Source organism: Hyposmocoma kahamanoa, unplaced genomic scaffold (genome assembly GCF_003589595.1).
Source record: "Hyposmocoma kahamanoa isolate Upper Pololo Valley unplaced genomic scaffold, ASM358959v1 89, whole genome shotgun sequence".
NCBI lineage: Eukaryota > Metazoa > Arthropoda > Insecta > Lepidoptera > Cosmopterigidae > Hyposmocoma > Hyposmocoma kahamanoa.
This window is the reverse complement of record NW_020654520.1, coordinates 2,685,837-2,711,663: the sequence shown is the minus strand read 5'-3', so window position 1 is coordinate 2,711,663 and position 25,827 is coordinate 2,685,837. Positions and strand designations below refer to the sequence as shown.

The window sequence follows — 25,827 nt, the reverse complement described above, 5'->3', positions numbered from 1 at the left end:
TGATGAGTAATGTGTTAAGTTAAATGCATCATTGATAAACCACACTTAGGATACTAAAATTTCTTTCTAAGAAAAGTAACACCTACAACACACAAATACATAACAAAAAAATTATGAGCATTCAAAATTACTTATTTATTATCCATTAATATTTTAATATTAACTAGTGCACGAAGCAATTAAGAGGAATGATTGATAGACTGATTGATTCGTTAACCCATTGACTCGTTGATCGAACGAATGCTCTATCAAACAAATGTTCGACCCAAACGAAGAGTGAGAAGGCGAACCGTGTCGTGAGTGGGGACTTCACGTGAGAGTCAACGAGACAACAATAATATTGTTAATTGTTGAGTAATCTCTAAAATTATAGTGATAAAGTCGAATAATAATAATGCACACACTCAACATAGCCCCGCATTAGGGAAACCCTGAGTCGCGGGTGCCATGGACACACACATAGACAATCACAAATTACATCCAAACTCACGAGAGAAATAAATGTAGGCCATACAAATATTTCTCCCGGCCCGGGAATCGAACCTGGGACCTCGGCATGGTAACCGTTTGGCTACAGAGGCAGTTAAATAAAGTTGAATATTGCACGCATGACCCATGAAACTCTAAAATGATCGGGTTACTTAGAATCTAGTAACCCGGGTTATCGGGTCGCAGGTGCTGTTCGAATCATTTTGATTCGATCGATCACGATCGACACACGTCTAGAAGTGTCAAGCGACAGAAAGAGCTAGTGTTCTGAAGTAAAAGACATAAAAGTGAAATAAGTGGTCTTCATCAACGGAATTTCCTTACCTGCCCCTCCGACCTGGTGGACAGTGAATTATCAACTTAGGTGACAAAATCTACGGGATTGCTACAGTCAACCCTTTCAGATTGTATCTACCTACATTTTTTGAATATTTTTATTGTAAATGATGAAGGATTTTTTACTCGGTCTTCTCGAGGTGTATGCCTTCAACTACGGTTTACCACGCCATCTTCCCATCGATGTAGGCTGCGGCTAGGCAAAGCTTAGGTACTCACAACGATCCTGACATACAACATTCATTAATAATCATACACGCTCTGTAGTTGATTTATTAATATGAAATGGGCAGCACCGGTATGTATTTGTCGGTGATCGTTAGACGTCTGAGGAAATCTGTAATATCTCTGACCGTGTGAGGCCGCCTTTCCATTGCATTATGAATATAGATTTTAATAACGATAGATCCGACTGGTAGAATACATTCCAGCTCTTAAAAATACAATGACTACCTAGTCGAAGTATTCACAAAAGCAGAACGCAGCGACTTATAGCTAAGCAAGGATATATTTCAAATAAACTTTGGGTTGTGAAAAAAAGAAATAAGGAAAAATTTTATTGTGATGTTCCAGGAAGGATACGCACCTCCACCAGGCATGAACGATTACTCACAAGGCGAAGATGGAGGCGTCACCTTCGACTTCGATGATCAAAGTATACGGAAAGGATTCATTAGGAAGGTAAGCAAGAACACTCTTTATTCTTATTATAAACGCTTAAACAAACAATCATAAAATTTAGTCAACTTTGAACTACCACCAGCAGCAGCTTTGATTTTGATTGCCTTTCCCTATCGGAAACTGCGTCTTTTCCGACTCCTGGCGCATAATTGCGATTCACAACGGGCCGATCGGAAATTGTTGTCATTTCTAATCGGAACAATAGTTAATTTAACTCACAAATTAGAAAGATATAGTAGGAATCAGGTTCATCTTCTCGCTCAGAGACCCATTGACCTACCAATAGGTCAATGCAGAGACCCATCTGATTTCAAGACTACCCGATCGGACTGATGCCGATTTTAATCAAAATCAGGACGCAGAGTTGTATACGTTTTACTGCTCAAATATTATCGTCTGCTTCCATTATAACAAATAAAGGCATATCGAAAGATCTGGAATACTATGACTCATGAACTAAATACGCACAACCTAAACGATATGCGATAAAAATGCGACCTACATGAAATGCCCCAAAGTTTCGAGCCATTTTTGTGTTTATATTTTTATTGATAGCCCATTAGAATTTTAACATATTTTCTGGTTTACATTACACACTTATTTGTAACACTACTATTTATTGTTTAGGTTAAACTTTTCGGTAAAAATTACTATCTTTTTAAAAATTGTTGGTTTTTTACGCTTTAAGCCGGATTTACATCAGTCTGACGTGTCACACAACACAAGCCGTCACGTCAGATTGCGACACACTAATATAAATCAAACCATATTAAATGTATGAAACCGACACCGTTTTGACACGTCACGACACGACACGTCAGACAAATGTAAATCCGTCTTTAGTCCGTATAATTGATATTATTATTGATGCAAGGATCAAACAAAGAAAAATCCCTTCAGTATGACTGGATTTGAACTAGCATCTGTTGTCACACCGTTACTGAGTTACAGACTGAATCAGCAGATCGTACAGATTTCGCTATGTGCTTATTATAGATCTTTCTATAGGGTTTAAACAGTTTTTTGCGTGGCAATCACTGTGAGAAACTGATGATTAGTCTCTTCACTCACTTGTGTTGTTCGATCTTTGTATTAATAATAATAACATACTCGAGGTCGAGTATTTTCACAAAATTATCCCTTCTATGCCCTGATGTATCCTAATCTTTTTATCTTGGGTATGGTAAGATACAATGTGCTACACGTGCTCAAGAACTTAGCGTTAACAAGTGCTTAGTGAAAGTAATTAGAGGTAAGTATGCTTTATGTTGGATCATGGAAAACTTTCCATTTCAAAAAAAAACATGTTTTTCAGAATATTTTTCCTATATTTTTTCCACATTTAACATTAACACCTGTCAAAAGTCAAAGTTACTGAACGAAAACGATGGAACCAATATAACCGGTTTTTTTCGCTGTTGCATTCAATTTCATTTTATTACTCACGCTTAAGAGGGAGCATGCCAAAAAAGTTTTGACGTTGGCTCAGCCCACATTTGTGAGACAAACATATGCCTGAAGTTCGCGTGACATGCGACAGGAGATGTTGAATTTTGCACATTAAAAGTACCAAATTCGTTTTACCGGAATAACTCTAAAACTAAAGGGATTTAAAAAAATCCGTAGCAACAGTTCTCGATCAGGCATAAATATAATTAATTATCTAATTTTTGTCCTAATAACCTGTAGCATTTCGAGGATGAATCGAAAAAATGTGAAAATTAGAGGTGATTTCGTGATTTTTATCTATCGAGGAAACTTTATTGTTTTATGTTTTTGATTAGTGTCTATGCTTGAATATATCGTGTAGTTACTCATACAATATTTTATTTTTAACTTTAAAGTGGATATAGCCCTCTAAAATCAAATCGAAGATCAGGAATTTTTCCTCTGCTCCCTCTTAATAAAACTTCAAAACATATTTCTAAACGAAGAACATAATATGAGCCTTCAAATTACATTTTTCCAATATTTTTCAATTTTTCTGGAATATTTCCGGAAAAATTTACACTACTTATTTGAAATTTTTCGAAAAATGACCAAACAGACCCATATCTTTCTACATTTTTGATTATAGTCCCTCCCTACCGACCCTTAGGGTATACGAGAACTGCACTATAACCTGTGCGCGCACAGGAACCTTACAAGGTCACAACAGGGTTGTCACAGACCTCTGTCACTTGACTTCATCCGGTTCTTCGAGAGGCTAGTGCCTCGGATGAGCCGCCCCGGGTGCACGTACAGTAGTAGGTACACTCACTCACTTCCCGTTACGCATTGCACAACTAGCGGTTACCACCGCCAAGCCGTCGACTCTTAGTCCACTGCCAAATCTCCTCATTGGTGGCGGAGCTGTAGGGCACGCTCACTTCCCGACGCCAAAAAACGACGTCTTTCCAGTTCCCAATAATCTAAGCGGCTGGAGGGACTGGAGGATATCTAGCTTATCCTGTACTAGTTCTCCGGGCTAGTGCTGGAGATGCCAGTCGCAGTGTCCTGCGATAATGTCCGGACATAGCTTCCAATTTAAAGGGCAACTCACGCGCCCCGCGCGTCTCCTCACTTCAGGCCCTCAACTAGACCGCTACTAAGACGCGATAGCTGCTCACGAGACAGACACTCCGGCTACACCCAACCGGGGCAGACAAACATGTCCGTCCCTGCAGCTAACCACAAACCCCAGCGAGTCCATGCCCAAGTCCGGGTCCACCAGTGACGCAAAGGCGTACCCTGGTCTTGCTGTCGTTCCCGTAGTCTCTCCAGAAAACCCTTTCTCTCAGGTCAGTGGATAGGGACAAATTACCCAACACTAGGTATGCTATACAATCCGATGCTACTAGGGTATTAAGCTTGTGTGTTCCTGATGGGTACGTGTGCCGACGTCGCCGGCCACCACTGCTGGCGGCACCAATCTCTTGACTGACTGTCCGCTAACGCGCACATTGCTTGCCCTCAACGAAATATCGGATAGGATTGATCTATTCCATTCTTCTCTGAGTGAATTCACAAAGATAGTGCTTTGCATTTTATATTACGTGTAATATTTCTTGCTGGTTAATTGCATCAGAATGATAATAGATTAGGTTTTGAAAATAAATAATTAAATAAAAACTTGAAATTGTTATCGGTAGTTCCGAGTGATATCTCCTCCAATATTACAGTTAATACCGGACTAAGGATATAGGATAAATATGACCAGTATAATAACTCCATCCATACAAACGTAGCAGCGCGGTTTGTACGTGTGCGTGCCGTGTACGGACGGACACATTCGCATAATTTCTCGGTGCTCTTCGCGATGCATTGAGCTCGTCGTTCCACATGCCTTTCATTATTATGCGAAGTGCTGCGTATGAATGATGTTACCTTACTCATTTTATTACGCTACGCTATGTAACCGCTCATTACTACAGACCTAAACTACGCAAAACCAAATAGCTTAAAATATTATGGTTTCTTTTACAGGTGTACTCCATTCTAATGGTACAACTGTTAATCACAATGGGTTTCATCGCATGGTTTCTCTTCCACGAGCCCACCAAACGATGGATATACGCCAATGCATGGCTATTGTAAGTGAAACGTACTAGAACCTTTTTCAATTTCTTTTTATAGGTCTTTATATACAGGGTGACCGACAAAACCGAAAATATCACGATAAGAACCCTACATATACATGACTTTTATTTACTTTAAATGTAAAATCAGAGCAGTTGAAAAATGTTCGTCCAGATTTAAACCTTTCGCGGTGCAACAACCCTAAGCGAATCAATCATGTTAGTATATTATCTACTAACATAATTGATGAAGCCCCACAGGCGGCGTTCGTGTCATTGGCACTCGCAGAAGAAATAAGTGCTCTCACTTAAATACTATTCCAATAAGTTGCTGTCACAATCCAAAAATTAATACGTAAACGTTGTTTTGTGTTGTAAACACGAGAAAAACATGAGACCACGAGTTACCGTACAACCAGGCATTTTGAACTAATTTATGAATAAAAAAGTGTTGCCAACTAGACTAAGCAAATATCACTAAACAGAATGGTCACAGTACAGGCAAAAGACTCCTCCTGAATACAACGATAAAAATAATATTAAATTTTAAACGATTAAACCTAATTAAATACGCGCCAAAAAATACCAATTTTTTTTGTCGCTCGAAATAAAAGACGCTTTTGATATCAAATCGTCACATAAAGGGACAAAGTCGCGTAATTGGCAACTCTGCATAGAGATGCGCGCGGCGGCGGCGTACGCGTCGGATATCATTGATTATTAAATATCTAAATGTTAATTTAAAAAAAGACAATTATGATGAAGAAATAGGTTTCGCAATAATCATCTTGACATCTTGTCTGGTATAAGTATCATGAGCAATTTAAAAGTAAAAGTAAGGTAAATGCAAGTCGTTTAATGAATTGTAGTAAATAATAAAATTTAATAAAAAATAAAAAACGAACCGTGGAGGTGGTCTGCAGACCTCCAAGAACTGATTTATTTATTTTTACATTACATTTATTAAAATTTCAACTACTCGGCTCAAGTTAACAGAAATTTTAGTTTTAAATGTTGATCTCATTAAAATTAACTCTTCGTTTTAAAGTTAGTAAATTCTTGTAGTGTAAATTAAAACTATTTCCATATGCATTGAAAAATAGACTAGTACAAAAAAAAACGATCTCTCGATTATGCTATCAAAGACAGATAACAGGTATCAAGTGTCCATCTCTAAATCTCTAAGCGGTTATAAGTGACGTGATTGGCCACAATTTACTATTTTACGTTAGGGCCGGATTAAGGTTTAGGAGACTATTGTAATTTGAGTACTTGACGCATGTTGTAGAACGTGTTTACTTAATTTAGTTATGTTTATTTAAGTTAGTCTTATCTTATGAGGCAGGAAATATGAGTTAAACTCCTGACAGAGTCATTTAGAAAACTTTACTTTTCATAAGTTGTTGTAGGTAGTTTATGACAACGCATAGTTTAGAAACAATGTCTCCCGAAGATTCTATGAGAGGTGCTTTTTTTCGGTAAATGTAAATATTGGGTCGTCAAACACGGAATTTAGGGGGCATAATTAATCATCATTCACATGATGATTGCTCAAAGAAAGTGATTGAGCAAAGAAAGCGACTGATGGGGTGCTGATCAACGACCGAGGTCAACGACCTTTTAAATTGCAAAGTTTTGCCCTGAGCACCTCCCGGTAGTTGCCTCCAAACAGCTGTGTTTTATGATGTAGGGTTGACAATACAGAGTTTTGAAGCAAACCTTTATCATTGACTAACTCGGAAACTATTACACTTAGAACAAAAAGACTTTCAGTACAATTAAGTACATATTTAAGACTCTTCACAGTTTTCGGCTTTGTCGGTCGTTCTGTTCCACCCTGTATAAGTTCTTGTACCAACAAATAATGCAATTTTTTTTCACGCACTCGGGAAACCCAGTATCGTGGGTGGCATGGACATACACATAGACGGCCACAAATTACACCCAAACTCACGAGAGAATTAAATGCAGGCCATACAAATATTTCTCCTGACCCGAGAATCGAACCCAGGACCTTTGCGTGGCAGACCAGCAGGTCACCATTCGGCCTCGGAGGCAGTTAAATTAAAATCCATAAGATTTAACAAGCACATAGCATATTCGTAAGGTGTGATGGTTCTTTCCGTACCCCAGTTGAGAGAGCGTTGGCACGGTGCGCTGAAGACGCTGGTTTGAACCTCTTTGTTGTAATTATTGATACAAAGATCGAACACTCAGAAAAATTATTCGATCCGGCCGGATTCGAACCGATGTCTTCTATGCCAACTAAGCCACGGAACGAACAAGCGGACTTCACGAATTTTTCTGTCCTTGTTGTCGAATCTTTGTATTTGGTTTTTTTCAATGACTTTTTAGTCGTAACGCCATCTATGAGAAATCTACGAAAGTATTCGCCACCCTGTTGTGTTACTTTACAACTACCAGCCTTGGTGTTACTTTGTGTTCGATCTTTGTATTAATAAGTAATTTTGAATTGATTTTTTTTTGTAGCTGGGTAGCTTTGGCAATGGTATTTGTCACAATTATTGCAATGGCGTGCTGTACCAACGTGCGACGTCAGGTGCCCATGAACTACATTTTCCTATTTACCTTTACTTTGGCCCAAAGTTTTCTTCTTGGTGTCGCTACCAGCGCCTATGATGTCAAAGCTGTAAGTATGACCCTCAAGATGTATAGAATTTGTCATATTCACCTGGAGATCTATCTGAGAAGAGATCACCATTCACTTACGAAAATATCCATCATAAATTTTAAATACGTCTCAACAGAAAAGTGCTGGGGAATCCAAAAAGGTCCAACTGTTTAAATGTATCTATATTTTTAATAGTTCCAAATTTACTGAAGGCTACAAACATTTCAAAAAATGTCTATTACAACTTTTTAATTGACAGGTATTCATGGCTGTGGGCATAACAGCAGCCTTGTGCTTAGCACTGACGCTGTTCGCCTTCCAGACTAAGTGGGACTTCACCGTGATGGGGGGTATGCTTTGTTGCTTACTCATGACGCTGCTCGTTTTTGGTAAGGACACCCTTTAACTATTTATACGGTAGTAGAGCCATAATAGGCCCATCAGGCGCATTATACTTTCTACAATCGCTTCTCGATAATGGCCTTTAGTACAGTCCAGAATCTCAATTTAATTGCTTAAACAATGGTACATATAAACAATTATGTACCAGGGAATCATTCAGTGATCACGACACACTTGTATCCTATCTCGTCGAGTCACGTTTAAATCCAATTTACAATTATTTAAGTTACAGATTTTTTTATTATGTCTAGTGATGGGACGAACGAAAGTCGTCGACCTGGTAGTAAGTGTCTATGTCTACCCATAACAATGGCAGTGCTACTCAGAGCTTTAAATCCCAAAGATCTGAGTGGTACGACCTGCGCTCAACACCCAGAAATATAAGTTGACAAGTCCCAAATGCCTGTAGTTTAACCAGGCATTCTTCACAGGCGGAGCTTTAGTACACTTTTTTTATTGATTCCTGTGAAGAAAAATGAAAGGATCTCATTTTCAGGTTCCCTCAGTTCCGGGAACGTCTGGTACAAATCTATCGAAAGTTTACCTAAAAACGTTCTTTTCCAGGAATCGTGGCGTACTTCGTGCGAAACGAGATTCTAAGCCTAGTGTATGCGTGCTTGGGAGCTCTCCTCTTCTCCTTCTATCTTGTCTACGACACCCAACTGATGTTGGGTGGCAAGCATAAGTACAGCATATCTCCTGAGGAATACATCTTTGCCGCATTGAACTTGTATCTAGACATAGTCAACATATTTCTGTACATTCTTCAGATTATTGGCCGATAAAGGATACAAGTTTACATTTTGTTTTATCACATTAAAGGCAAGACTTACAGAGTAGAAACTGTATAATAAAAATCAATATAAAATAAACTGTTGAACACTGTGATCCAATCCAAAAGTGAAGTTTTATATGGAAGTCCAAACAAAGAAAACCGCAGCGACTTAGAATGCGTTTTTCAAAATAAAACGTAATTAATATTGCAATTAAAACTCATAATCTACCAAAATCGCATGGGAATTTCGCTATATTTTATATTTTAATGTATGTGTCTGTACCACTGCCAGGAGGTAGAAGAGTAGACTGGGGGCAAATGTCAGAAAGGGCATTGAAACATTGGCTATATTTCGACTATGGTTTTCTAAATGTATTTTTAAATATTAGAATTAGGGATTACTAGTACAATTCTATGGCGTGGATAAAATGCATATGAAAACATTCCAACAATTTCTTATAAAAGATACATCACTATCAAGTAATACAAACGACAGCGAGAAAGGAGAGAATTTCGAGCAACCGTATTTAAGTGAATAGTTTGACAATTTAAATAAACCTTTAGAACCTTCACTGCCATTACTTTCTACTGGTCCGCACCTAAAGAACAATTGATTCTATCAATTTCTGACTCACTATAATAGGTACCTTGCTACTAACATCTCACCAAATGTTCTTATTTCTTCTGGATCTTTACTTGACAGGCGGGCAAAAATGTTATGAATGTTATCGTCCCTTCTATCACCTACGTCTTTGGCGATGTCTGAATGGGGGGATCTTTCCGAGTGCACTGAAGATATCTGTTATGGTATCAATATTTACGTCTGGTACGTCTGATTTGCAATAATAATCATCGACCTATATCAATATTACCTCCTTTTTTTTCAAATATCTTGGAAAAGACAATTAATAGTAAAGTATAACATGTTTAGATTCTAAACCGTCTAAACCTCCGTCTCAGTGTGGTTTTCAGTGAGGTAGATTGAATGATGGTACTGACCATTCCTATGTGAACCACTTGGTTAACAAACAAGAAGGAGAATAAAATGAAGTGCATTTTAGACTTTAGACTTGGCGAATGCTTTTGATATGGTGTCCTAGGGTAGGTAGGCCTAAGTCGATGGATGTGTTCTGTACGTTGAACATAAATATCAGACGCACACATTTGGCATTTTTAAAGACTATCTTAAAAATCGTACTAGGTGGGTATGAATTCATCAACAAAGAGTTCATCTAACTTTTTTAATTCAGTGTCCCACACACAAGGCAGTGTCAAAGGACCCATTTTATTACTTATATGACTTAACGTAAACTAAAAATTACAATATACACTCTAACCTCCTACACTTGATACTGTTTTATTCACTGGTTGGCTGACAACTCTTAACAGTCAGTTGACAAAGTATATTACTTTTTCAATATGTAGTTACACATATACCTACTACTACAAACGAAACAGCTTAACATCGTCGTTCATTCATACTTTTCCTAGCAGTCCCCTGAAAACTGCATTGTTCAACAGTTTAAGAATTACAATATTCAATATCTCGTTGTAACTGTGGACAACAGCTTAGATTTTTATGATCGTATCAAAAGAAAATAATGGAAAATTAAAAAGTTTTTCTTGTCTTCAAACGACTGAGAAACGTGACAGATAGCAATTTCATTTATCGCTTAGTCAATCGTTTTTAGTTTACCGCTTTGCGGTGGCTTGGCTAAAATATTTATTCCTAGAGTCAGAACACGTGGTTGTAAAAGTTACTATGTATATAATTTATATTTAAATATGAAAACGATAAGTTTTAACTGTATTAATTATTTATTTTTGTAAATATAGCACTTAGCCTGGCACAGTTTGAAGGGAAAAGAAAGGCGAAGCTAGTGCTGCCACACACACATTTTATGTCTTTCAAAATGATAATATTACATAAACCTCGTCGCGAGCGACGTTGGTCGTTCCCCAAGGCGCTGCGCCCATGTGCGCGGCACACCTTGCCTCCTTAGGTACAGCCGACACTGGTAGTGATAATCATTTAGTGAATAACCACGAAAGTCTTCTATTTTGCTTTGGCCTTCAATCTAGTTATGCACGCGTATCGTTCCTACACCGCACAAGTGAGAGTATATATAGAGTTAACCAAAACAACCAAGGTACATATCAATGGAGGTATTTGCAGGCACCTTGCGCTGCAGGGATGGGACGTTTCTGTGGTGCATGACTTAAGATAAAACATGGCTTTTGAAAAAATAGTAAAACATAATGTGATATTAACTAATACTTACATATTAAATTAATGTAATAAAAGAAAGAAAATAATAAAATATAAATGTGACCACCTATTTGCAGCCTTTGAAGTCAAAACCCTTACACACACAAAAAAACAAAAACAAATAACAAAATTTTATCCAAAAAATTAATGGACTGTCTGGGAAACCCAAGGACCGGCAGCTACTTTGCCCAACGCAGTTGCATATCCATACAAAGGGGGAACGCTGCCAGCAACTTGCCTTACTGCGAGGACCCAATTTTATTCATATAATTTAATCCTGGTTTTAGTTTCTAGGATTTACGGTTTTATTGTACCTTACCTGTATATTTTATAACTCATTGTGTAATGAATAAAAATTCAGAAAATATAAATAACACATAACAAATAACTCACGCTCTCATAGCCCCGCACTAGGGAAACCCTGTATCGTGGGTGCCATGTACACACACATAGGTAGACAACCACAAATGACACCCAAACTCACGAGAGAAATAAATGTAGGCCATACAAATATTTCTTCCGGCCCGGGAATCGCACCCGGGACCTCTGCGTGGCAGACCAGCATGGTAACCGTTCGGCCACGGAGGCTGTTAAAAATATATAATACGATGGCGTATAAAAATGTCGAGCGTGTAGATGAACCACGGAAGATTGTTCTGTGGGATGAACAATCACTTGCGTAGAAAATAGTGATTCACATCAAATGACGAAGTGATAGTTGAAACAAAGGCGTATTTTTTAACTTTGACAAAAAAATGTTTTTTTGATGGGTTGGTCAAGATCTTCAATCTGGTCGAGATCCTCAAAGTTATGGATTTACCAAATGCCCTCGTGCATTACATTGTATTTATTTGGCACCCCAATTAGAGGGTGAATTCGTCGTCATCATCATATACAGCCTGACTACACCCACTGCTGAATATAGTCCTTATTCATTTCATTCACAGATCATTAAGCGGACCATGAACTATGTCCTCTATTATGACCAGGAGGCTGTTGGTGCTGGTGCGCACCCGCAGCATCAAGAAGACTAGTTACTTTCTGATTATCAATTGGAAGCCATCCTTATGAATTCAATCTGCCAGAAAATAAGACCGAAAACGACATTGGGTGCCAATAGATCTGGCGAATACACCACGAACGCGCTGCATGTGCGCTGCGCGCGCGCTGTCCGCGTGCTGCATACGTGCTATTAAATACATGAAAATATATGTGGCGCGCAAGCGGCGGCGCGCGAACGGCACGCGAGCGGATCGTACAAGATAATGCTCGTATACAGCTCGCGAGCCTTTCGAAACAGGTGCATTTGCAGCACATTCGCCAAATCTGTACCCACCCTTTCGTGTCGGGGCGATGCGAAATACAGAAAGTCTTTTTTTTTTTTCAGATCAAACCGATTCCTCATCAATAAGTGTAGTGACTCCTTTAAGACTGAAATACGGCAAATTTAAATGTCACGTACATTTTTCTGATACCCTGATTTTATTCCCTCCTTTATCTTTTTGGTTACGACAACCATTAACGTGTTTATATTTAATCAATTTCTTATCACGGTTTTAATGAATTCTTATCACTTTATTTATCACCAGTCTGTCCCCACTAGTTGCCACGATGACTTGGTGCCTAAGTATAGTCTTAGGATTTATATTATTTGCAATTGCTTATGTAGTGAAAATACAAGATCCGCCTAAAATTCTAGGCGTGTACGCGGTGCCTGGAAAATGGTATTACCTAAAATATATTGCTTTCGGTGCTTTGTATTACTTTAGAAAGGTAAGTTTTCTTATTATTATTTTGCTGTTACGGTGATACCTCAAAACCGAATCATAACAAGAGAGAGAGAGAAAGAGAGATAGAAAGATATAGATTTTTTTTTACACAAATTAAGCAAGCTCAATTACAGGTAAAGAAATTATCATAATCTAGATATACAATTAAAATCAAACTTTGTAGATAAAATGATTACCAGTATAAAATGAAACAAGAAGTTAAAACCAAAATTAATGGCTACATCGGGATTTTGTTCAATAGAAAAACAATAACTATGGTTTGAATAATCAAGGAACTCATATAATATTATAATACATTTGATAAATAACACAAATGAATTTACAAAGTAGTCAATTTCTCAGTTTCTTGTTCAATCTGCGGATAAGAGCTTAGACAATTTTCGAACTCAATTAAGGAAACACAGTTTTTCATTTGAGTTATTATTGTACAAAGTATTACTATACAAATTACCCCAAATTAAAATATAATTAACGCCATCTAGAGGCGCCCATAACGCTAGTGCGTTTGGACTTTGAAATAAAATTAAACCATTATAAGGAAACTATTGGAAAGGGGAATATCTAGATAAATTGTTTCACGAACCTGACTAAATGAATTAAATAAATGTAAACACATTTATTAGTTTGTTTTGTTTTTAATTTCCCGAATGTCAATATCAACAATTTAACAGGTCCGACAGTGATTTTTATATTGTATTAGTAACAGAAGAGCTCATTGTGAAAGAGCTCGTCCAGGGAAGACAAGGAAAGTAGTGCCTCACCTTTTCTGCCGCCACGCAGTAATATGAGTAATCACAGACACACAGGACTTGTGAACTTATGTCGCAGGGTGACTGAGATCTTTGCGATTTAAAGCTCTGAGCGACACTGCAACTGTTATGGATAGGCGTGTCACTTACCACAGACGTCTTGTTGGTTAACTCTTACCTGTACAGTTAGCACGATAAGGCGCGAATCGCGCGAGAGCGAGGTCTATATGCGAGAATAGAAGTATCTCGCACTTTATGTCGCTCCCTCGCTAGTCGCGCACTATCGTGCCAGCCCTACTGATTGTAATGTGAAAGTTTATTAAATGTCACGGTGTTTGAACATCATGATATTCAAATATTTTTGTGAAATTGCTCTACCACTCCCGCTCGGTATTTCTCTACGTGATCGAATCGGAAATGAGGAGACCCGTAGAAGAACGAAAGTCACCGACATAGCCCAAAGGATTAGCAAGTTGAAGTGACAGTGGGCAGGGCACATAGCTCGTAGAACTGACGGCCGTTGGGGCAGAAAGGTTCTTGAATGGAGACCACGAACCGGAAGGCGTTCAGTGGGACGGCCCGCTACTAGGTGGACGGATGACCTGGTAAGGGCGGCGGGAAACCGATGGATGCACGTCGCGTCCGATCGGCTGGTCTGGAAATCTTTGGGGGAGGCCTATGTTCAGCAGTGGACGTCTTCCGGCTGACATGACCATGATGACTCCACCACCGTTTGTTATAATTATTAATGCAAAGATCGAACACTTATAAAAATTCCTTCGATCCGGCAAAATTCGAACCAATATCTTCCAACAAACCGTGCCATACGCAATGCCAGTTAAGCCACGGAACTTACCTGATTTCTCGTTAGAAGTTACCTTTATTTAGTTTTATCATTGACTTACAAATAAATGGACGACGGGTCTAATACAAAAACCAGGAACAAAATGTCCCAAGTCAACCTATTTAAACGTAGTGACATGTAAAGGAATATGAAAAAGCTAAAACGTTGAATTTAAATTGTAATGTCATCGCAGTACTATCTAATTTTGCTTGCTTCGCTGTCAGTCGAACAAACGAAGACTAAAGCGTGAATGACGCTCTGTATACGATTTTAACGCCCTATAAGTTCGGACACTTTTTAGCGCGGACCCGACGTCCATATAATTGTAAGTCAATGAGTTTTATACATATTTTTATGGTTCTACCCGGTTCAAATAAAGAAACAACAAGTTCTGACGGCTTTAAACGTCGAAAATACCTTCTCTGTTTTTTTGTATCACTTTCTTATTTACCGTGTTATCGCATAGTTATTTGTCAATGACGCACGTGGCTGCAAAAACATAAAGATTAGTAATGTATAAATATAGGTATGCAATTAATTTTTAACAGTATCTGCAGCGGACATAGAAACGGATTTACCTTAGTAAATAACAATGATACTTATTATTTACTCGTTTCTCATTAACGAGTAGATATTAAAAACAGATTAGAGATAAGAAATTAAATACCACATGTGTTATACTTTTGTTACATAATATTATTATTTATCATTACTTTTAACGATGAACGAAAACATGTTAACATGGAACAAAATAATTATGTATGTGTGAAATTTTATAACACTTGTTAAGGCGAGCCGCCGACGGAGAAGCAGGAAAAACTGTCTTACTAGATCAAGTGATTTAAGTATTTACTATTCAATAACGACCTTACAAAAAATATATGATACACCTAAGGATATTGTCTAAAGAATGTGCTAATTTGTTACATGATAGGATGTACTTTACCCGATAATATAAAATCCCGAAAACAGGCCAATAAAATAAAAGTCTAAAACGAATTGTTTAAGAATAAAATATCGAACCTTGCACATAATTTATATACGGAGATATTTCTCTTTAAGTACTACAGACAAACGTACTGTTAAATTTTGAAAATTTTTCCGGATTTAAATCGCGTATGTTTGTTTTTTCAAACAAACCGACGTTTCGGGCCCTTTACAGGTCCCGTGCTCTCGGTTGACTGAGGTGGTACAGTCTTCAACCAGTTATGTCTAATATTAATGCAAACCACCTTATTTTTTTCACTATAGTTACAATAGTTATTAATTAAATGCCTTATTTTTAATTTTACAAAAAAAAACATTCCAATTTACGCTATATTAAGTCTTACAAAGTATTTTATTGAACGAATTTTTATTAAGTTCAATTTATTAATAATAGAAATTAGAATAAATTAAAACATATTAATTTTACTGCAGTCTTACGTCTGTTTGGGATTTTTCATCAGAGGAAATACAGGATCCCAAACTGGTGGTACGGAGAAACCATCTTCCCTGTTGAAATTAGGATGTTTTTTAATTTCAATGGCCTCTTGCAGCAACCTGGGTAGATTTTTGAAAAATTAATTTAGTTAACTAATAAACTAATTTTTTCAGTACTTCAACAAGAACCGCGTCGCAGAACGCAATGGACGAGCCGGCCATGGAGTGAAGGCCGTCGCTGACCCCGCCCTGATGGACAGGCCACACCTGCTTAGCGACCACGCCAAGGTGACTCAAGATATATGTCATAAACTTAGGGTACAAGCAAATAGCAATGTAATGTTTAATTACATCTCGTGGAACTGTAGAATTATAAAATGCATTATTAATTCCTAACATATTTGAATAAATTATGGTGTAGTATTTTTACAATGTCATTGTGATGTTTAATCCAATACGCGATCTCGGAACCGCTGACTTTTTGAATACAAGTTAAAATGTTTACTGCTGTAAACATTGACTTACAAATAAATGGACGACGGGTCTAATACAAAAACCACGAAAAAAATGTCCCAAGTCAACCTATTCGAAATTTAAATTGTAATGTCATCGCAGTATCGCGCTGTCAGTAGAACAAATGAAGACTAAAGCGGAGTTTGGCGCTCTGTATACGATTTTAGCGCCTTACAAGTGCGGACACTTTTTAGCGCGGACCCGACGTCCATATAATTGTAAGTCAATGGCTGTAAATGACACGTTTTATGACGCCTCTATGTATTCATACGAGTATCAGGTTGCCTATAGTTACACGTTATTGCTGTTAGGTAATTTTCCGAAAAAATTCACGAAAAATTGGAAAAAATTCATTTCGAAGGCTCGTATTATGTTCTACGTTTAGAAATGTGTTTCGAAGTTTTATTTAGCGTAAATTATTAAACTGTAGAAAAACGAAGATTTAAAATGATTTTACAACAGCCAAAAAAAACCTTTTTAAAGCTCTATTGTTTTCGTTCAGTATAGGTGTCAACGTGAAATATGGAAATATATTGGAAAAAATATCCGGAAAAATTTAAAGGAGGTTCATTTTTTTATAACAAATGTCACTAAATCTCTAGAAAAAAATCTCTAGAAAATAAAGATTCACGAAGCCAGCATTCACGTCAGCATTGCTGATGTTAAACTAAAAAAATCAGCATCCGCTTCCACATCCCTTGATGCGTAAAAAACCTGCACCAGCCACAACCCTGCTACAGAAGTGTGATGAATACACCCTTGAACCCGGGGAGATTCAGGGGTTACATGAGAACCCCCCACCAGTGGGGGAATACCTTCTAAAACCCCCTCGGTTCACCTCTTGACCAGGTATTGTGAGGGCCGTAGGATACCTTAGATTCACCACAACGACGCCAAGGTGTCCTGACCTAGCACCTCAACTCCGCCTAACCCACTTCATCTACATAATATGTACATGTAAACTGATATTAACTTATGTATGGAGTAATCAATCAATGTGTTCTAGGCTTTTGATGCAGTCTTCTTCATATCAGCCACGAAAAATGACAACGATAAGGGCATTTACGTCGTCGCCGGCTGTGAGAGACGCCCCATGGGCATGTGCAACGCTCTGTTTTATATCGGGGTAAGATTTACTTTATAATATTCTTTTTCGTTTGATTATGATATGAGGTGACGGACAAGTCGTGCCCCTGGTGGTAAGCGACACGACTGTCCATAACTTTATTTAGATATATTTATTTATACATATATTCATGTAGGTATAATGTATCCTTATTTATTTATTAAGTATTTGATAAATTATAACGGTAGTTATATATAATTCATTTTTATTTGTAAATTGGCACATTTCGCCCACTAGAGCTAATCCGAGCTTTCCTCTACCTCAAAGGTTGTCTGGAAGAGATCGCTAATAGCGATAAGACCGCTTTTGCCCACATTTGTTTTAAGTTGTTCTTGTACTGTTCTAGTTCTTGTATGCGAGCAATAAAGTGTATCTATCTATCTATCTTTAAAATATCTATTTTTAAAATTACATGGCTTGATATCTGTTATGATAACGTGCAACTGTGAAATTTGACCAGTTACCAGGCAAAGGATTGCTCCTCAGCAAGAAATTGCCAGACACAGTGATATTCGGCGCTGACGTGTTTGACTTCGGCGCTGAGGGTCTGAAGATCACGCCGGTTGAACCCATGAAAAAATGGACCATTGCTTACCAAGGACAGATGAGGTAGTCATATAAAATTCTTTCACAATAAGTTAAAATACATTGGTACAATAAAAATTTAAATACAAAAACCTAAAACTAGAATTAAATTATATGAATAATATTGGGTCCACGCGGCAAGGTGCCCAAGATGCTAGCAGCGTTCCTCTTTTGTATTGCTATGCTAATACGTTGAGCGAGGTAGCTGCACCACGGTTCAAGAGATTCGACTCCAAAGGGTTAAAATAGGTAGTCAGAACGAGTTCCCTACTTGAGGTCGAATGCCGTTTGATCTAACATTAATTACAGAACAAAACGGAACCTAAATTCTTCGTGAAAAATGTAGTTCGAAATCGGATATTTTAGGAAATAAATTAGACTATCACAGATAGTATGTAGATATATGAGATGGCCGAATCCCTTTTTACCCGGCTGCGGGAGGGTTGTGTTTTTCAAGTGTATGTATGTCGTATTGTAGGTGCCAAAGAATAAGTTTAGCAATGCCAAGGGGACATGTGGCCAGCCTTCTGAGCACGATGCCGTACTCAGCGCTTCTGGCACGGCACTCGATGAAATTTTGCATTTGTAAACTTTTTTACTTATAAATTTTAAGATCGTATTATAATTTCTTGACTGCGATAAAACATATTAGAGCACACGGCGTATTTTAAACGCGTGCCATCTGCGCGTGTATGCGCGTATATGAGCGTCATCTGCGCTAAAGTGAATCGATTCAAACGCGCGCTATAATCGCGACGCAAGCAAGAAGCTTATATAGAATTTCATATAGTTACTTCATTTAAAAAATTAACAAACAAAAGTAAAATTAAAAGTATCTCTTATAAATATGAGCGATGTATCGCAGATGACGCCAGTTTACGGTGCGTATAAAATACGCCATGTGCATTGGCTCTTATATTACCATGTAAAGCATTGATTATGGATGCTTATTATTTCTAACAACATTTGAATAACTAATACTCTGATAGACCAATACATCGATTTCTCACAGGTCTGAAACCAAAAACAAAAAAGATCTGTAACAAAACATGGAGAGATTGGTAAGGTTTACAGACTCGTACCGTAGCTCAGTCGGGAGAGCGATAGTACCGGTATGGCGAGGTCGCTGGTTTCTTTGTGGTTGCTCGATTAATAATAATAACAACAAACTAGTGGAGTATTTTCACAAAAAGTGTATAAATATCATGTCAGTAAAAAAACATGATATTTATCATTAGATGCGGCACAGGACCATGGTGGTTGGCATACACTCGGAAGGCGTATTCCCAGCAGTGGGTGAAATCAGGCTGTGGATAATGATAATGAATTATTAATAAAAAGATCAAACAGTTAGAAAAAAATCCTTTGATCGAATTCGATTCGACGTTTTCTAACAACCGTGGCAGACGCTATGCCAACTAAGCCACGGAACGAACCAGCGGACCTTACGATTTTTTCTACGTGCTTTTGAATTTGGATCGGATTTGACGTATCGAAGGATTTTTTCTTCAGTGTTCTATATTTGTATTAATAAGTATAACAAACTAGTGGAGTAATTTCATAAAAAATAATTGAATACCATGGTGAAACAACCTGTCATTCAATCAACATAATTAAAAAACCATGATTAAAAAAACATTACAAATACTCAGATTCCAAAACGAACCAGACAAACTGGTGGACGTTGACTTCAAGGGCGAGTGGTGTGCGACGACGTCTTACTTCGACTTCGACTGCGACTTGCATGCGCCGGCAGTTATCAGATCCATCGCTAGAGAGAAATGGACCAAGCAGTACTTTAAGGCCCTAAAAACGTAAGACAACAAACACAGACAATATTATTTAACATAACAGTGCAACTCAGAGCTCATCAAATCACAAAGACCCATCATCACTCAAAAACATAAAGTTCAACACAAAGCCTCACCCGTAGTTTCCCTAGCACCTGTATAGGTACCCATTCAAAACCGAAACACAGTAATTAATGCTCACATTGCTGCCTGGAGGCAGCAATGGGTATGGTCAAAGTCAAAATCAAAGTCCAATAATCCGTAAAATTTTTACACGTGAAAACGTAATTTTTTAAGCTTCTGCTCGTTCACTGCGCTGACCTCCCAGAGAAGAACGAACAAAAAGCTCTAGGTATTGCTCTTTTCAAATAAACTTAAATGCTATGGATTAATGCACTTTGAATCATAATTGTGTGGAACTTAGACTCATATTGTCTTTCCATACATCTTTATCTAACACTACTCTTCAATTTTTTAATATGAATTTTCAATTAAAATACTTATAATGTAAGTTTTAAATTTAGAAAATGATAATCTTAATATACGCCCCGGAACCTTATTGTAAAAACGTATACAGTTCCCCGTAAAAGAATTGTTTACCTTAGTTAAAGAACATCGTGGTACCATGAGGCTGGACTTAGTTCTAAGGTTAATCTACGTTGGCAGAACTTCCCTGGACAAATACTTTCTCAAGGAGCTGTACTAATATTAAAAATATTTAAACCATTACTAAAATATGAAAATACGAACAGTGCGTGAGTAGGTAAGGTAGGAAGTCCACTACCTAGGCAGGGAAAGTCCTAGGAGACATAGGTTCAATATTTCATGTACGCCTTTAACATCCCCAATTTGCATAATTTAACCAACATTTATTTTCAGGGCACATCAATCACATTACGAACAATTCGGCGTACTGAATTGCAAATTCAAGATCGGTGAAGAATCCTATGAGTACACTCTACCTTCATTCCGAGACCATAGCTATGGTAAAGCTATACAATGCATTTTTTGTACTTTCAATTCCATTCAATTCGGGATATATATCTTCACTTTACCGTACCCAGGCCTGTACTTCTGTTGAATTACCACACTACCTAACTAACCGAACAACCTGAACATAAGTCATGTTCATAATGTTGCACTGAACATTTTTCGCCTGTGATTGGCGTGTTTGCGCCACTGGCAAATCTGCGCAACCTCAGTAGTGTTGAGTTACTCATACTCTAGGCAACTCTTTTGTACCACTCGCTTGGTTAGTTTGTCACAACACCTCATGTCACAGCCTCACTCATGTCACACTGCTTCGAATTCAACAAATGTAACAATAACTCGTCCTGCACTACTCTTTTTAGCTGATTTTACATCGTATGATCATACTACCATAGTACTAAATATAATTAGCATTTATTTATACTATATCATAACACTTAAGTTACCCAATACATTGATACCATCAAATTATGAAAATGTGCTTAATATTCCCTGTCTGTTCAGTCATTGCCGTTGGTCACCTCATTTGAAGTAGGACATTGTATCGCCTTATTTTTTTAAATGAGGTACTCTTTGAAACTCATTTTAATTTCATGTCCTTCCCAACACTAAACCTCAGGCCTACGCCTGTAGTGGCGCGAACATGGGTCGCGACGCGAGCAATGATACTCAGGAGGCCGCAGCCGCTGCCACGGATTCTGCGCATCAAGGAGGCCACTCTTTTTCGTATGATGGCAGCGAACCCATCTATTTGTGCATACGCGAACATTCCCGAGTTGCTGCAGAATCGGGGCAGCCGCAACATCCTGAATATATTATTATATAAAACTAGTAGGGAGCTAAGAGCTTTCTGGTTGTAGTTAACCCATAGGCTGCAGATGCAAAAGGTTTGGCAGTAAGCTTTAAATAGCGATACCTTAACGTTACTAGTACACCTAGCAAACCTACGGGCCAACATGTTGCCCCGCACTGCCAGCGCCCTACGTTCTCTATATCCGGAATGTTATTATAATAGAAGCTTGTACATTATATAATTACATACCTTGATAACTTTCCATGTGTTCAGGCAACATTCGTGACTGGAGTCTGATGCACCGATATGCTTTTCATCACATCTTTCTGCAGAACGGCACTAGTATTAGTGTGGGCGTCATCTGCCAGCCTTGCACCGCTTCTGTGTAAGTACTATCTCTTGTGTTATTCAGGAGTCGTGTGGCGACCAAAGAAATAGGAAAGGGCGATTTTAGGTTATTTAATAAAATGTCTCGGGAATTACGAACTTGGTTGGGAATTTTGTGGGGAATGGAGCTGTAAAACAACTCATTTGGGGGTTTGAGTATTTCTACGTGTGGGGAATTGGGAAAATAAGAGAGTTCAAATTTCCCTAATTTCCGGCAGCAAGCAGAATTGTAGAATTGTTTTCCTTGACTTTTTCATGGGTATTTTATGGGTTAGGCGAATATATTTTTGCTTTCTCGATTGCTGATAAAATTTTAATGAGCTCCCATCTCTTGATGATGTTTTAATCATCTTTGCACATTCAAGCTTCGAAGTCGGTGAGATTGCTCTGCCCAACGGAACCATACTGCCGATCAAGTGGGTCGACATGAAGCTGTACCAGCACGGTGAAGGCGGTGTAGCACCCAAAGACTATGCCTTCAACTTCAAAGCAGAAGATGAAGTTTACACAGTTCAGGTACTGGACACTGTTGTGCAGTCATTATGACTTTAGAACATAGGTTCCCAAACTTTTCAGTTCAACGCCCACTTAGGCAAGATAAAAAAATTTTAGCGCCCACCACCACAAAAAAAATATTGAAAACACATATTTTTTATATTAACTTAACACAAAAAAATCACAAGGAAAAAAATTATATAGTATATATGTATATATAATAATGTAGTGTAGTTTATAATAAAGACAATACAGGTTTTTTTTTTCAAATACGGTAGCACCTCCTGGACAGCATCAACCCCCCCTAAATCGCTTCTGAAGTCCCTAGGACTCTTCAGCGCCCACGTAGGGGGTGGAAGGGACTATTTTGGGAAACTATGCTTTATTACTATTTTGCAGTTCATACCGTATAAAGCGGCTAAAAAAACCGTGAGATGGACAGTTGCGTCTTCAATCGTATAGAAATTGCAGATTAAGTATCAGATTGCGGTTTCGTTACCACCATGCTAAACGTGACAATTGTTCTTTAATTTCCCTGTATAATGGAGGTATTTTTCTATCATCGACAATTTGCGCAATCTACGAATGAAATTACTCTATTCCTCAGCCGATATGCGTGAAATTGGAAACTAGTATAAAAAATACAACACTACAGGTTGTGACGAATCCGAAATTATGATTTTCGATCTGTGAACTGAGATGATTGTTATTAAATTGAAAGATCAAAATTTTTTTGTTTAATTTTGCGCGCACAAATGTGCAGAATCGAGGTTTAAGTCTCGCTGCTTTTCCACGTCCCTAAAAAAAACGATACTAGATGCGGTCTCGAAAATTCCGAGATAAACTAGACTTTCGACACTATTTCCAAAGTAGGTTGCCACAATTAAAAGATAGGCGTGATTTAGGTAGTCACAAACATTACATATTTATCGAGTTGTTTATTACCTTAAATTATTTATGAGATTTTTTCATTTCATTTTTATAGTGGGCACGTAACAAACAAAAGATATTTAATGTTGAAACTACATACACAGAGAGGACATGATTTTATTAGGTACTATAGTTCGTCAATATCCACAGATTATACGAAACATAAATCTACAGTGTTGGCATGTCCATGTAACCAGAATAAAAAATGACTGTTAGTTTAGTAAATTTTCTAATTTATTTACTTATTCATGGTAAACCAACAGCTTCAAACTCTTAATAAAAACAGGAATAGAGTTTTCACTAGTGTTGAATGAACTAAGTGACTTGAGACTCAAAAATCTCAAATCTGAAAATATCGATATATATATATAACCGACATTTCCGGTATGAAAGCCCTAGTAAAGCACTGTGAAAAACAAATTACGAAAGACGGCTGCTGCTCAATAGGGATGTTATTATGGTGATGGTCCTTTTCAAACCATATTTATCAGATATACAAATAATAAATATGTACTTTTTTGCCCTCCCAAAGGTTTTCGTGGAATACGAAGCAATCCACTACGTCTCGAAGGACTGGGAGGCTCGCATGGTGGAGAGGTTCTGCAAATTTATTGTGAACGGAATACCAGGCCGGGGAGTCTCCGAGTTCCACTACCGGTATACAGATGGCCGACCGGAATCCGTCGCTGTGAATGACCCGGAGTGGTATAAGAGGATGTGTCATACATAGAAGACTATTTATATTATCGGTCGACCAGAAACTTCCAGAATAACATCGAAATTCGAGTTTCAAGTTTACTCGAGAAAGGGTCAAACGTCTTTTTATTACATAATTATAAAACACGTTTATAAACTCAAAGTATGTGTAGTAATTTTGTTATTCTTTTGTTTAATTTTCGATTCTAAATGTTTTTTTTTTTATTTTTTACAACATCAAATGACGGGACGAACAAGTCGTGCGCCTGATGGTAAGCTACACGCCTGTCCTGAACAGTTGCAGTGCCACTCAGAGTTTTAAATCACAAAAATCTGAAGAGCATTGCCACTGCGCCCGTCACCCTGTGACATAAATTGACAAGTCCTGTGTGCCTGTAATTTCCCCAGCACACTTACCCTTCAAAACCGGTACTGCTTGGCGGCAGAAATAGGTAAGGTTTGTTTTTATAATTGTAAATGAGTTTTTGACATTTAAGTTTTGAAGCCTGCGACCCTCTACATATTTATTGCTTTGACATGCGTTTCTCTTTTTTATTAAATCATAATTTTTCTTTAATTATATTATTTAATGAACAAAATTTAATTTTATAATGTAATACGATATGATTTTAATTATATGGATATTATGACTATGTGTAATAAATGTGAACAATGTATAATATTTGCTAATAACATTTCTATGCCAGTTACTGGCGCAACACGCTGAACCATGAGTGTAATCTTAAACATGTAAACTGTATTTACCGTGTATGCTTACAAATAAATATATCTCTATCTCTATCTCTCTATCTCTTTATTCTTACATGTTTTTGTCGTCGTCACATTTTAATCGTCGTAAGTCGCGCCTCCCCACACGACATACCATCCCTTTCCCGGACGTCTGGCGCACCCTGGGCAACAATCGGCGTGCGTTTCAAGGCACGAGACGCAAAACAACTGCTGCCGAACGAAACACAACTTTTCACCTCAAGCCGGAAGGAGTATAGCAAGGAAAATGGAAAATGAAAGAAAAAGTTTGAACTATAACAAATCAGTCACAAAATTAATTATCGTTGTCAATTTAATGTCAACAATAATAAGAATAAAATATACCAACGGTTTTGTATATTACATAAAGAATGTATGAGCAATCACGTAGTTAAACGTGTAACGTGCACGTCCGTATTCGTACATAATAATTAAATCTAAAATTAATGTTTCTATAAACTAAGTAGTGTACACAAACCAGTGTCTATCCCTCGTCAGTTCCTGACCTTGGTCTGCGTCCTTTCCCCGGCGATTAGTGCTAATCGAATTGGCTGTCCACTGATGGGATAATTGCCCACGCGCTCCATCCTGACGGTCCATAGGGTGATCACATTTTTGCATTTTTAAACTATTTCTATTTTTTTATGACACCAAGTGGCGGGAGAAACAAAGTCGTGTGCCTGGTGGTTAGCGACACGCCTGTGCATAGTAGTTGCAGTGCCACTAAGAGCTTTAAATCGCAAAGATCTGAAGGGCACTGCCACTACAGAGGCACCCGTCACCCTGAGACATAATTTGTTAAATCTTA

General features: G+C 37.8%; 2 protein-coding genes across 3 annotated transcripts; both read left to right on the top strand.

The window, feature by feature from the left end:
- Positions 1-1,389: 1,389 nt before the first annotated feature.
- LOC113236102 (protein lifeguard 1-like) lies at positions 1,390-9,019 on the top strand. Of its 2 annotated transcripts, XM_026472091.1 has the most exons (6): positions 1,390-1,506; positions 4,972-5,078; positions 7,554-7,713; positions 7,955-8,084; positions 8,662-8,884; positions 8,920-9,019. In XM_026472091.1, the coding sequence occupies exons 1-5, from the start codon at positions 1,390-1,392 to the stop codon at positions 8,880-8,882; spliced, it is 735 nt and encodes a 244-aa protein (XP_026327876.1). In that variant the 3' UTR covers positions 8,883-8,884; positions 8,920-9,019. The 2 variants fall into 2 exon arrangements, with proteins under 2 accessions (XP_026327876.1, XP_026327874.1); XM_026472089.1 differs by having other exon boundaries at positions 8,662-9,010.
- Positions 9,020-12,734: 3,715 nt separating this feature from the next.
- LOC113236134 lies at positions 12,735-24,540 on the top strand. The gene is made up of 9 exons (XM_026472132.1): positions 12,735-12,914; positions 16,121-16,234; positions 17,466-17,585; positions 18,046-18,194; positions 19,823-19,984; positions 20,840-20,946; positions 22,017-22,128; positions 22,496-22,646; positions 24,088-24,540. Exons 1-9 carry the CDS (start codon positions 12,753-12,755, stop codon positions 24,283-24,285), a joined length of 1,275 nt encoding a protein of 424 aa, XP_026327917.1. The 5' UTR covers positions 12,735-12,752; the 3' UTR covers positions 24,286-24,540.
- The last annotated feature ends 1,287 nt before the right edge of the window (positions 24,541-25,827 follow it).

Excerpts from the sequence above, each read along its gene's own strand:
- LOC113236134 (XM_026472132.1), top strand. The coding sequence starts at position 12,753 with ATGACTTGGTGCCTAAGTATAGTCTTAGGATTTATATTATTTGCAATT. Across the intron at positions 17,586-18,045 it reads ACGCTCTGTTTTATATCGGG|TTACCAGGCAAAGGATTGCT; the intron begins GTAAGATTTACT and ends AAATTTGACCAG. Across the intron at positions 22,647-24,087 it reads ATGAAGTTTACACAGTTCAG|GTTTTCGTGGAATACGAAGC; the intron begins GTACTGGACACT and ends GCCCTCCCAAAG.
- LOC113236102 (XM_026472091.1), top strand. The coding sequence starts at position 1,390 with ATGTTCCAGGAAGGATACGCACCTCCACCAGGCATGAACGATTACTCA. Across the intron at positions 5,079-7,553 it reads TACGCCAATGCATGGCTATT|CTGGGTAGCTTTGGCAATGG; the intron begins GTAAGTGAAACG and ends TTTTTTTTGTAG. Across the intron at positions 8,085-8,661 it reads CATGACGCTGCTCGTTTTTG|GAATCGTGGCGTACTTCGTG; the intron begins GTAAGGACACCC and ends GTTCTTTTCCAG.